Here is a 13,372-nt window from a genome sequence, read left to right on the forward strand (position 1 = left end):
GATTGAAAAGTTTGATCGACCTGAAGGGTTTGGTCGATTGAAAGTCAACGTGATTTGGTTCAAACGAGTCAGTTCTTAGATAAGTTTTGATTGAGCTCCAAACGATCAGAGGGTGTTCTAGTCGATTGGAAGATCAAGATTTAGCTGAAGGGGATCAAGTTTACAGTCGAGTAGTGGAGGTCCAGTTGATCCGAGGAGCGTCCAATCGATTAGAAGAGTGTCGATTGAGTTGTATAAAAGGAAGTTGAGGCAGCCTCTTCTTATAACAATTGCAAACATCCATCTTCTTTCTAGCTTTCAAAAGTGCTCCGAAGTTTTATTCATGTGATCTGAGAAGCACTAGAAGGAGTGTATGCAACATTCTGTATTTCCAATTGGTTCATCATGAGTTTCTCTTTATTGTTTGTGCTTTTACTTACTACTCTTTTCTATATTTGTGATTGTTCTTAATAATCTTGTAAGAGGTTTGTTCACATTCGGAAGGTTTCCGGAAAGGAGGATGTCACTAATTCTCACGTTTTTGAGACATAGGTAAAGTAGAGATCTTGGGGGTTGTTGAACAACGTTAAAAGTTATTATCTTTCTTATCTTATTTTATTTTATATTATTTCTACTGTATTTCTAACTAACTTTGATAGAAAAGAAAACGACGAAATGACGAGTATGTTATTCACCATCTTCTAGCGACGAATAAGATCCTACAAATTATAGCAGTTATAAGATCGTAGCTGTTAGAATTGTGTAACAACTATAATTTTATAGTTGTTATAATATAATATTGATTAATGTTGATCAGAAATAAAGTGTCTATATTATAATAATTATGAATCATAGTTACTAAAATATAATATTGACTATTATTGAATAAAAAATAAAATATTCATATTATAACATATATAAATTGTAATTAATATAATATAATATTAATAATATTAACTAAAATTAAAGTGCCCATATTGTAATTATGATTTATTATTACTACAACAACGTCGAACAGGAGTATTTGGGAGAAAAAAAAAAAGTTGAGATATTTTGATAATAACAAAAAAAACACCCACTTGATTTTTGCCCTTTAAACTAATATATAAATATATATATTATCAATCTTTATATTTGTCAACTTTTAATTATTTTATTTATTTTTTATAATTTATCTTGATCCTTACCAACCCAATTAATCTTAGAGAAATGTAAATGATTCTTTGCCCAACAGTTAACATCCTAATTTTTTCATCATACTAAAAAGAAAATACTCTTTGCATTCTACTAAAAAAAATATTCTATAGTACGATTCATAGTTGAGAATACGCATAATTGAAATCAAATCTGTTGATTCTTGATTAATTAGTTGAACGTCTTATTATTGTTGGGATATAAATAAAGTTTTACATTGAAAATACATAGAAAATATCATAAATTTATAAGATAATATAAATCTTCATTAGTATGAGACTTTTTAAATTGAGCTCAAAAATAAAATTATAAAAATTTAGGTTTAAAATGAATAATATCATATCAATACGAAGAGATTTTGATTCTATCAAACTAATAATTATTATATCATACTTGCTTGACGGATTCTAATCATCTTATCATTATTGTTACAATTCTCTTATTTTTTTTCTAGCTTTTAATATATATTTTTAATAATGGAACTTTATAATTTATATCATGGAGCAATAACGTGTAGAGTCATCCTTGTTGGCTCAATAATGTAATATGCCTATCATGTCATCGCTTAATCGTATTAACAATTATAGGCAAAATAATATTAAAAGTTGAATTTTTATTTCTAAAATGCATTCAAAAAGAGAGATTTTCATTCACTATGAATTTAAGAGTACCAGAAGATTTTCATTGGGCGGAGTAAAATCTTAAGTATAGATCTCTTGCCCAAAATGTAGGTACAAGAAGATTCGCTTGTTGGTCCCACCTCCGTGTTTTGCGGCGCCCTTTTACCAAAGTTAGTGGCCCCACGCGGAAAGTGGACGGAGATGGTTCTACTCCATAAAATCACATATATATTTTTTAATCTTTTTATTTATTTATTTAATTAATTAATTAATTAATTTATAATAAAATTTTATCTATAATATTTTTAACTGTTAAAACACGTTCGATCCTTTCCTAATTTAAATAAAAATAATATAATAGAGGGTAAGTTAGATAATTATATATAAATGATTGATGAGATAAATGCACTTTTGATTAAAAAAAAAAATAAATATTTTTTTTTGATGATTTTAAAAAATAAAGATGTTACTTTTTGTCTTTTATATATATATATATATATATCTGTCGGGCTTCCACGTCGGAGGCGCTCACGCGACGCCCAGGATAGGGCGCTCAGTAGATCAGTTTCCTATATATATATATATATATATATATATATATATATATATATATATATATATATATAGGAAATTGATCTCTGATATTCTGCGCGATCCGCTGCGCGACCCCCGTGTGCGACACAGTTGATTTCTGTCGCTTTCGGCCGCCCTCACCGTGCCGTCCGGCCATCGCCGGCCGCCGGTCGGACCGGACCCGATCGGCACGCCACTCGCCGGTGCGTCGATCAGCGTCGGATTTCAGTCGGATTGTGGTCGGAATCGACACCGACCGACGCACCGACGAATGGTGCGCCGATCGGGCCTGATTTGACAGTCGGCGGTGGTCGGACGGCACGGAGGCAGCTGCGAGAACAACGGTAGGGATTGGGCACAGAGCACTCTACATTCTTACATTTAGACAGTCAGATCTGCGCGATCACACATGATGGATAGTGGATAGGCCTGGCGTGCACGATCACGCATGACAGAGGCCCGCAGAATATCAATCTATATAATTTCATTATATGATAAATATGAATTATACTTACACTAGTTCACTCGAGTCAAGCATTCGAAGGTTCTTGATTCGAGTCTAGTCGAGTATTAGGGCCAACATGTTCATCCATGTGGGCCATATTGACATCATGCTGACGTCACATAATGTTATTTACAATGAGCCAATAAGGAAGCAGCACACCAAGTCACAGCCCATCACACACATACACACACACACTCTCTCTCTCTCTCTCTCATCCTAATCGACCCTGTCCATGGAGGAGGAGGCGTTCGCCGGCGCCGGCGCCGTCGCCGTCGCCGAAGCCGCTGCTTGCTTGGACGGCGTCGGAGGCGTTGCTAACTGGGGTGCCCCGCCCGGTCATCGTCGTCCGGCCGAGAAGGGCCGTGCGGGCTCCGCTGCAGCGGCGAAGGGGGATCAGCAGCCGGAAGAGGTCTCCGGAGACGTGACGTCGTCAGTGTCCAGCGACGATCCGCCGTCGGTGAACGGCGCGGAAGTCGCCGACGACACCGCGTAAGTATTCTATTTAATTAAATAATAATAATCGAGAAGGGATCTTATTGTAAATAAGGTGAAAATGCGGGGTAAATTATAAACTTGCAGCCGCCACATAATCTTTCGTAGATTTACGCGCTTTCCTTTTTCGAAAAAAGAAATTCTTTAAATATTCTTCCTCAATTAATTATTGTTGATCTAGAACATTAATTCAATGCAATATATATTTATCTTGTGCTTTTTAGGAAAAATAAAAATAGTAAGGAAAGGAAGCAAAGATGTCGACAACCTAGAGTTGCATTCATGACCAAGAGTGAGATAGATCACCTTGAAGATGGATATCGATGGAGAAAATACGGCCAAAAAGCCGTTAAGAATAGCCCATTTCCAAGGTCAATTTTTGAATTAATCCTCTAAAATTATATAATATATATAATGTTCATAATTAACTTTTTTGTAGAAGTTACTATCGATGCACAAATACTAAATGCCAAGTGAAGAAAAGAGTGGAGAGGTGGTATGAAGATCCTACCATTGTCATTACCACCTACGAGGGCCAACACTGCCACTACACTATCTCTTACCCTCGTCCTATCTTTGCCTCACTTAACCTTCACAACACGATGATAACTCATCGTCATTTCAATCCACCATTGACCTTCTCATCGCCTCGCGTGTTCTCTAATGACGATCATTGTTCAGAGCAAGCAATCGAACCGATCCAATTCCATGAAGCTTCGTTGAATTCGACCTCCATTGATGAAGGTCTATTGGGGGATATCGTGCCATCCACCTTGAGGAATAGATGAGTATGCATTTATTTGTATATGTATCAACTTCTAATATAGTTTGTCTAGTTAATGTATGTGATTAATTTAATTTCTTGTATGATCAACAAATCTATTAGAAAGATTTTCTAATCTATTATATATAATCAAAATTAATGAGGAAGTAATTAGTTCTTGATCAAGAAATTTAATTTGATACTTGACAAAAAATAAGCAATTTGATTTTTGTTCTTAATAAAATTAAGATATAATATGTCATATATATGTGTTTGTTAAAACTCTAAAAGAATATAATAAGCACAATGGATCATAATTATAGAATTTTTCATTTTTATATTTAATTTCTGGCATCCTCCAGTTTATTGATGATTTTGTATAAATATTTTCTAAACTAATAAGTGCAATCTTTGTTGAACTCAAAATTATAGAAAATAACTAGTTAATTAGCATTTGTTGTTTAATCTTAAGCCAAAACTAATTGTATCTTGATTTCTTCTAATTTTGCTTTAGTTGTTGATTTTACTATGCTACTTTTGATAAGTTTTTGTTGTAAATTTTTGTTCCTAATAGGTTAGAATGATGACTTCTTGATGCACAACGATGAACGTCGTAGCCATTTTTCGTAAATCTTACGCCCTGCCCTTACGATACGATAAAATTGTATCGTATAGACTTGTATGACTTGCATTGCCAAGAAAGGATCTTTAGTTCACACAAAGTGTCTACTCTATTTGTTTGCGAAGATGAAGAAACATGTTACACAAACAGAGAGGGAAATTGTTGCTTGTGAATTCGCATTGAACTCGAAATGCCGGTAAGCCTTGTTTGTCATGTGCATCATTCCAACATTTAGTTACAAAATGGAGATCAATCGAGGGATAGATTCCACTTCCTTTGATCAGCATCTAATTAACTCTTTCAAAGAGCACCACATGAGATTGAGAAGGATTGATACTTTGGCCAGACCAAACTTATCCTGGATTCAGTACTCTGAAACTGATGAAAATCTATGATAGTTCCCTATCGAAGCAGTTGTATCAATCAGATCCAATTCTGAATTGAAGATCTTTTCTGCATCAAGTTGCAATATTTTCAGTTGAAGATCTGAATTTCTTGTTGGTGTATGAACATCGAGGTTTGAGAGGTTTACAACACAACAAAAAAATATGCTCCAATGCCGAGGTTGATGAATGGCACCATATATGCTCCAATTTGTACCATTCCATATGAGGTAGTGATGAATGGCACCATACATTCTAGAGATCTATGTCTATTGGCCGCCGTTTTTGATTTACCATTCCATATGATTCTAGTCCTTCCAAGTAATCTCATCCTACAATACTTTGTTCATTCATATGCTAATTAGAAGAATTGTAAAGCGATGCCTCAGCTTGCAAAGTTCCCGCGAGTCGTCTTCCACGATGAGCCATTCTGCTCTATCAGTTTAAAGATAAAGCAAGCATCAATCTCACAAAGGTCTTGCCATGCCAAAAATGAATTTGCCTCCATGAAATATGCTGATACAGCATAAACGGTCCTGAGGTTAAATCTTTCAACCTGAAAATTCTGAAGATGGTGAGTTTATACAGGACTAATCGGCACACGAAGAGTATTACAGAAATTTACAACTGTCAAGATGATGAACTTTATACTGATAGTGAAAAACAATTCATTTCAACTCAAATTGATAACGAAACAACTCAACTCTAGAAAAGCTTCATGCAAAATCAGAAATAAAATCATGTCAATCAGATGAACTACCGTCTTGGTACACAGGTTTACATGATGAACTAGCTGTAATCTGTTTGTATCACAGACACAAGTAATAGAAAAGCATGCCATCACTAGCAATGTGCACTACTGATATGCATCAGAATCATAAGCAAAGACTTCAGCTGTATAAACAAACAAGCAATTTCCACAACATCCTACACCGGCCTCTAAATCTGTATGTTCAATGCTCCCGATATGAGAAATTTGCACGGTCCTTCACTTTTTATCTTTTTAGTTATTACACATATCAATATAGTACAATTGGGTTCATTTTCAGTTTTTTTTTATATGTGAAAGAAGTAACTAAAAGACCAGTGATGGTAGAAGAGCAATACATAAGAACAAGTGAAACAAATTTTTTCCCAAAAAAAACACACACACACATACAAATATAATAAATGAAATACAAGAAACTTACCAGTTACCTCTTTGCTTTCTTAGACTCAAGTCTTGATTGGAGTAGCTTTCTAATAATGAGCATATAATTCTGAAATCTAAGGATAACCATACTTCTTCAAGTATTTCGGCTCCAACTTTTTTCTCATGAAATTTCAAATTGTTTTACTTCAGAAACAGTCCCCATAGTTTGTCAAAGCCAAGACAGAGTGGAAGAAGTCATCACACGCTTGATAAAATAAAATAATCCATTCAGGGTTAACTGTAATCCAAAAGCCAAGAACAAGATCAACCAAAGCATGGTAGTATTATTGGCAACTAATTGTCATTCTTTACATCAGGGTTATAGGCCAATTTTGATCTCGTCGTGGACAGAAGTGTATTAAATAGATGCCATCCAAATGCTTATCCTTGTTTGAATCAAGATATTAGAAGCTGTGGGATCACAGAACAAACTTTAGACATAGGAATTTTCTACCAGAAATCCCCACAGGAGCAATTTCCGCCATTAAAATGGTGAAACCGATTTGTGTCTCGAGCAATGATTTCCCTACCAGTGATCCTTGAAGCTATTTTAAGAAACAAATGGCAATCGCCACAAACTCTAAGATTCTTGTATATCCTGATTGGTATCCCACCGGGCAGCTCAATAAGCCCAAAACCAAGTGCCAATCTCTCACTGTGATATCTTAATAACTTCTCCTTTTGATCTGCCTCAACATCATGAAGATCATATTTAACCTCGAGTTTGTATTCAAGCCGATCAATCTCATTCCTAAGGTCCTCGAGTTTAGCATAAACCTCGGCTATTCTTGGATGGTTGTTCTCCCCGACGACGAATATGTGAACCTTTCCTTTTGCATTTATCCAACTCTTCCCTATTTCCTTTTTTACACTGCTATCCCTCAAAAGCTTCCGGGCTGTGGAAACTCCTCCCCATTGTTTGTTTGCAGCATATATGTTCGAAAGCAAAACATGGTTTGCTGCGTTATCAGGTTCAAGCTCAAAAAGATGCTGAGCAGCGATTCTTCCCAATTCAATATTACCATATACACGACATGAATTAAGCAGGGATCCCCACATGGATGGAATAGCCCTGAATGGCATTCTACTAATCAATTTCCAAGCTTCATTAATCATCCCAGCCCGGCCAAGAACATCAACCATGCAAGAATAGTGAAGGACATTAGGTTGAACTGCATTACCTTTCAACAAAAGATCAAAATAGGCACGGCCATGTTCGACTAAACCCATGTGACTGCACGCAGACAGAACAGATATATAAGTAACTTCATTCGGCTGCAGGCCTAGTTGCTGCATTTTCTCAAACAGTATCATGGCTTCACAGGGTCGAGCATGTTTAGAAAATCCTGTGATCATTGCATTCCATAGTATGATATTCTTTTCTTCAATATGACCAAATACTAAGTAGGCATCCCTTATGCATCCACATTTTGAGTAGAAATCAATTAGAGAGCTAGCCACAAAGAGGTTAGAGCCAAAACCAATTCTAACTACAATTGCATGGAGCTGTGTTCCTTCTGTAATTGCTGCAAGACTAGCACATGCACAAAGCACGGCAGAAAGCGTGAACTTTGTCAACTGCACTCCCTTCTTAACAGAGCAACCAAAAAATGAAATCGCTTCCTCGAAAAGACTATTCTGCACATAGCCTGCAACCATAGAACTCCATGTGACAGATGATCTTTCTGTCATTGCATCGAAAACAAACTGCGCATCACGGATCATCCCACACTTAGCATAGACATCAAGCACTGCAGTGCCGACATACACATTGGAATCCATGGCAACTCTAAGGGCCAAAGCATGCAACTGTTGGCTTTCTGCAATAGCAGAACTAGCAGCACAGGCGCAAATCACACTCGATAATGTGAACTCACTCGGCGACGTGACTTCTCGACGCATCTGCAAGAAAAGGTTGAGAGCCTCTGCGCCCTCTCCCTGTTGGGAATATGCGGCAATCATGGTATTCCAAGTGACCATACTTCGTTGGGGCATCCTATCAAACACCTGACGAGCCAGATCGACGATACCACATTTGGAGTAAAAGTTGATCAAAATGTTGCAAGTAACAACATCTACGAGCAAACCAGATTGAAGTGCTAAACCATGACAACACTTGCCTTCTCTGATCAGTCGATCCCTTGCGCATATTTGAAGGAGTCGCTGCAAGTTGGAGGATCCGCCGAAGTAGCCGCTGCTGCAGGAAACGATTCCCAATCCCTTGCTTGAGATTTCTGGTAAAAATCCAGTTTTGGGGAGAAATCCATGGAATTTGGGGTTGATGGATCGCAATCTCCAGCGTTTAGAGATCAACATTCTCTCTCTCTGCTTTTGTGGTGGATTAAAATTACATTGCATTCTAAATTGTAATTAGAGAATGTTTCACTTTGCCCCTCTAGATTTTTCATAAATTATATTTTATCCGCAAGCTTTAGATATCTTTTTACGCTATTGACTTCTATCCTCTATTATATCATCGTCCATATTTAAATAAATTTTATTTTATTATATTATTATTAACAAAGTTTTTTTTTTATTTTTCTCTGATGTAATATGCATATTTATTATAATTTCATATTAATTTACTAGAATATTTATTAGTCATTTAAGTATATATCTGTACTATTTTAAACGTGTTTTTCATAATTTTTTTCAATAGGTGTAATCTTAATTCTCTTTAATATTTTTATTTCTTATTTTATTTCTTCTTCGTATATCTACGATTTTAATATTTTCGTTTATGCAACTCTCATCTCTTCTATTCATGTGCACAAATTATAACCTAATATTTAACTCCATGTAATATAATAAATCTATCATTTTGTATAATTTTTTTTAATTATTAAAGTATTTTACAATCATAAAAAAATATTTAATATTTTTTTCTATTCCAACTATCCTATTTATATTCTAAATAAGACATTTTTTTTATCATTTTATAACAAAATCTTATACTTAAAAATAGAATATTATTAAATCAGTCTAATAAAAAAGATATTTATAAAATGAAAATTTAAAAAAGGAATTTTTTTATATATTTTCAAGACGAAATGGCTTTGTTCAAACAAAATTTAAATAATTTGGAAAACTATAAATTGAAAGAAATGAAATAATAAACCGAAATGTAATTAACCTTTCCATTAGCATTTAACGGTTAAATAAACCGATAATGCAATCATTATGGTGCTAATTATATTTTTTGCTATTTATTGCAACCAGCGCCCACTATGAGAAAACTAGCCGTTGCGCCTTCCCCACTCCCTAATCCGTCAACGTTCGAGTTCCTAATCCCCACTTTATACCTCTCCTCCTCCTCCTCTTCGATCCTTATCTGCGCGCGATCAATTGAATTCTGAGTGAGAAATCGCGGTCATGGCGACCTCCGCAAGGCGAGCCCAAGCCCCCAGACGCCAAGCAGAGGGATTCCGGAAGCTCTCGGAGAACGTCGACCCCAATCTCCTCGTCTCCACTCCTCGCCGGAGACCGTCTTCGAGGTCTCCTGCAACGAAGCCGGCGAAGCGGATCGAGTTGACTCCGAAAAGAGAGGCCTTTGTCACTCCGAAAAAGAAGAGCTTTTTGACTCCGCAGAAGGGTTTGGAGCCGAAAAGGTGCCCTGAGGAAGAGGAAAGAAGGGTGAATGTGGAGAGGAGCATCGATGGCGAGGTGGAGGAGAAAAGTTCGGAAGAAAGCTCGAAGGCGAACGCCATGAGGCGATTGATACTGGAGGAGGCCATGAGCAGCCTGCCGGCGCACGGGGCCGGGCGGGTTATGTACCTGGTGAAGACTTTTGAGAGGCTGCTCTCAATTCACAGGGAAGCCGAGGGGGAGAGCGGTGGAGGAGAAGACACGGGAAAAGTGAAGAATTGGGCCTTACCCGGCATGGACTTTCGACCAAAAGCCAAGGCCAGTGGATTCTCCCCTTCGCCCGTTTCATGTTCGGTGGAATGCCTAACTGGAGATTGCCCAGAAGAAGGTTCTTCCGAGGATAGCAGGTCAGTACAATATTATGAAATCTTAATTGTCCAATAGCTTTAGGGTTGTGCAACTTCAGTACAGATATGGAGCTCGTGCTGTTAAAAAAGAGCAAAATTATACTTTTGTTTTGATGTGTAAAAAATTTCTGCAATTGTATAAGATTTCATGGATTACAAATGACACCAAAACTTTAATCCTCTCTGAAGTAGAAAACTGTACTTGTATACGCTCTAACAATTTTGTTCTTGTAGGTTGAGCAGTGGAAGCAATCGATCTGGTGAAGGGAAAAGGAACATACCAAATGTATGAGACTAGGCCTAACATTTAGTCATTCAACATCGTTTCATTCCTCTTCAATTTTGCTTTGCTCTATATGAATCTTATTACATGCTATGCTTCTTTTATGCAATTTTCATGCTTTTTTATGGATGCTGGGGTTGAGCTAATTGATTTTCTCCAAAATTTCCATCTTTATGTTGAAGAGCAATGGTTCATCAAGAAGAAGCTGGAATAAGAGGCTTAAAGTGAAAAGCCCGCTGCCTTTCAAGTTGAGGACAGAGGTATGTAGAACTAGTCCTTCGCGGGGTTCCTTCATTTATAAGGCTTAGTAGAATAAACAGAATGCTGCTTTCTTAAGTTCCAAAATGTATGAATCATAATCAAGTTCCTTGACAAGTAGATAAAACTCTAAGTGAAGGATACAATACATGATAAAGTTTTCGCAAGCATTCCATATGCTGGAGGCAATAGAATGTAGTATAGCTCTTTTAAGGGCACAATATCTTTTGTGATTCAGCATCTGTCTACAAACAACACACTGTATTTGATTGTCGTAAATATTCCGGCATCAGGCTTCACCCAATTCAGCTTCTGTTGTAAAATATATAGGACCCTTTAAGGCATTACACAATAATTAATGCCTGCACAACATCGTCTTTAGTTGGTTTTCTTATAAATCTGTTGGAATTGCACCGATCACACATCATTTAGGCAAATGGATAACCTTGTTACAAACTTACAAATTCAGTCGAACAAGTAGCAGGATAGGATTTGTTTCCATGAATAGGATATTTTATAGATGAGGGAAGATTGAAGTACTTTGTGGTCTAAGATTAATCTTAGTTTAGTAAGGTGTTACGGAATGCTAGAGTCAGCCTACAACGAATGACCGTTGCTGATATTGCTGCGTGAAACACCGGAGAAATTGGTTTCCCTCCTGACAAAGATCAACACTTTCCAAGTTTTAATCCTGCCGAGACGGGTCGCAGCAGTTCCAAATTTTATAGCAAAAACAATATATTTAGTGCTTCCTCAATTTTACCCTCATTCGTTAGTTCAGTGTTTTATTTTTTTCATATACCTTGCAGCAAAGGGGAAGGTACAAGGAAGAGCAATTCTTCAAGAAAGTGAAGGAAATGCTTATGGAAGAGGAGAAAAACCGGATACACATTGCACAAGGACTCCCCTGGACTACTGAAGTTCCTGAGGTGCACTTATAAATATTTGTTTTTCTCTTCCCCGTTAGCAAAAATTTTCAAACTTGGAAACCAACTTCTTTAGAGTGAGAAATGATCTTTGATTCGAGAGGCAAATCTCGCTAAGAAACAAAGGAATGCCATAACTTAGTTGTTCTGCCATGAGTTTGATTGTATCCTAAATGTGAAATCAACTTTACTTTCATTTCTTAGTTCTCCTCAATCGATGTTTGGTTTGATGAGATCGAATTTATGTAATGCAGATTCCAGCAAAACCTCCAATAAAGGAACCAACAGAACCACTTGATCTTATCCTCCACAGCGATGTGCGTGCTGTAGACCGAGCTGAGTTTGATCTCCATGTAAGTTCGCTGCACGATAGGATAGAAACAACAGTCGATCGATAATTTTTTTTGTGTTACATAGAGCTAATTGTAGGTTGTTAATCACTTTGTCAGATTGCTGAGCGTATGAGCTTCCTTGATCAAATCAAAATGGAGAGGGAAAGGCTCCTTAAGGTTTACATAAAATGGAAAATTTATCTTTAGCAATTTGATTTCTTGATAATTAAATTTACTCCCTTATAAACTTAAAGCTGTCTGTCTAGCTGCAAGAAGAAGAAGAAATAAGACGACTTCGAAAAGAACTTGTTCCAAAAGCTCAACCCATGCCTTACTTTGACCGCCCTTTCGCCCCCAAGAAGTAAGCATCCATCACTTGGCTTTCAAAATATGCACTCAACACCATGTTTAGCTCTCTTTGAAATCATAGCTGATATTTTGCTATTTTGATCGTTCAATTTTTAATTATATCTTGTTTGTTTGCGCCGCTAAAGATCATCGAAAGCACGAACGATACCGAAGGAGCCAAGATTCCAAATTCACCGGCTGAAGGAACCTTGAACATTCAAACTTGTTCTCACATTTGATTCAAAATTGGTAGTAGTTGTTTGTATAGGTCTGAGAAACAGTTGGAGATTCCAATTGCTGTTGGAAAGGAAAATGTCTTCCTTGATGAATTTTATTAACAATTTTCTAGTATTATGATATTGTTTGTTTCATGGAAAGATGTAATCAACCTTAAATATTACAATTGAATATAGATATTATTCTACAACCTTCAATTTTCTTAGATCTTTTGTGTGTTTTGAAAGGTAGATGTGCTGTTTTTAAAGAATCATAGATAAAAAACACTTGACCTGAATGAACAAAACGTTTGTAAGTTTAATATTTTTATTTTTAGGCATCCAACTCTTGGAACATATTAATATTGAAAAGGATTAATTCAATCCCATGGAAGGACCGATCCAACCTCAACTATCAAGGTAAATCAGAGAAGCGCTCGCGTTATGCACTTAGCTTTGGATGTCCATCGTCCATACTTCCACTATAGATAAATACTTTTTGGGGGATTCGAACCATGATACTCTTATTTGTCATCAAAATGTTTTACTATTGCACTGTGTCTAGGAGTTATATTTATTCAATACATATGGTTAATTAATTGAATAAATTTAAATAACTTATTAAGTTAAATGAATAAGTTTGAAGACATTTAACTTGAATAAATTATAAATTATTTATAAATAATATCCACAAA

The 13,372-nt window shown here is 36.3% G+C and overlaps 3 protein-coding genes across 3 annotated transcripts; 2 read left to right on the forward strand and 1 right to left on the reverse strand.

The window, feature by feature from the left end:
* The first annotated feature begins 3,103 nt into the window (after positions 1–3,103).
* Positions 3,104–4,252, forward strand: LOC141828541 (putative WRKY transcription factor 57). Its single transcript, XM_074715987.1, has 4 exons — positions 3,104–3,212; positions 3,252–3,360; positions 3,588–3,734; positions 3,803–4,252. Exons 1-4 carry the CDS (start codon positions 3,104–3,106, stop codon positions 4,149–4,151), a joined length of 714 nt encoding a protein of 237 aa, XP_074572088.1. The 3' UTR covers positions 4,152–4,252.
* A 2,296-nt stretch (positions 4,253–6,548) lies between these two features.
* LOC141825952 (pentatricopeptide repeat-containing protein At5g04780, mitochondrial) lies at positions 6,549–8,639 on the reverse strand. The gene has a single exon (XM_074713214.1). The coding sequence runs from the start codon at positions 8,637–8,639 to the stop codon at positions 6,774–6,776; it is 1,866 nt and encodes a 621-aa protein (XP_074569315.1). The 3' UTR covers positions 6,549–6,773.
* Positions 8,640–9,633: 994 nt separating this feature from the next.
* On the forward strand, positions 9,634–12,760 carry LOC141828543 (microtubule-destabilizing protein 60-like). The gene is made up of 8 exons (XM_074715988.1): positions 9,634–10,315; positions 10,550–10,601; positions 10,781–10,858; positions 11,666–11,785; positions 12,037–12,135; positions 12,232–12,291; positions 12,381–12,475; positions 12,609–12,760. The coding sequence occupies exons 1-8, from the start codon at positions 9,696–9,698 to the stop codon at positions 12,673–12,675; spliced, it is 1,191 nt and encodes a 396-aa protein (XP_074572089.1). The 5' UTR covers positions 9,634–9,695; the 3' UTR covers positions 12,676–12,760.
* The last annotated feature ends 612 nt before the right edge of the window (positions 12,761–13,372 follow it).

Source organism: Curcuma longa, chromosome 4 (genome assembly GCF_044706935.1).
Source record: "Curcuma longa cultivar G26 ecotype Majalengka, Jawa Barat chromosome 4, ITB_CL_G26_1.1, whole genome shotgun sequence".
Lineage (NCBI taxonomy): Eukaryota > Viridiplantae > Streptophyta > Magnoliopsida > Zingiberales > Zingiberaceae > Curcuma > Curcuma longa.

Coding starts and splice junctions, on each gene's coding strand:
- LOC141825952 (XM_074713214.1), bottom strand. CDS start 8,639: ATGTTGATCTCTAAACGCTGGAGATTGCGATCCATCAACCCCAAATTC.
- LOC141828541 (XM_074715987.1), top strand. CDS start 3,104: ATGGAGGAGGAGGCGTTCGCCGGCGCCGGCGCCGTCGCCGTCGCCGAA. Junction 3,213..3,251: donor GGGTGCCCCGCCCGGTCATC/GTCGTCCGGCCG, acceptor GCTCCGCTGCAG/CGGCGAAGGGGGATCAGCAG. Junction 3,735..3,802: donor AAGAATAGCCCATTTCCAAG/GTCAATTTTTGA, acceptor ACTTTTTTGTAG/AAGTTACTATCGATGCACAA.
- LOC141828543 (XM_074715988.1), top strand. CDS start 9,696: ATGGCGACCTCCGCAAGGCGAGCCCAAGCCCCCAGACGCCAAGCAGAG. Junction 12,292..12,380: donor AGAGGGAAAGGCTCCTTAAG/GTTTACATAAAA, acceptor CTGTCTGTCTAG/CTGCAAGAAGAAGAAGAAAT. Junction 12,476..12,608: donor CGCCCTTTCGCCCCCAAGAA/GTAAGCATCCAT, acceptor GCGCCGCTAAAG/ATCATCGAAAGCACGAACGA.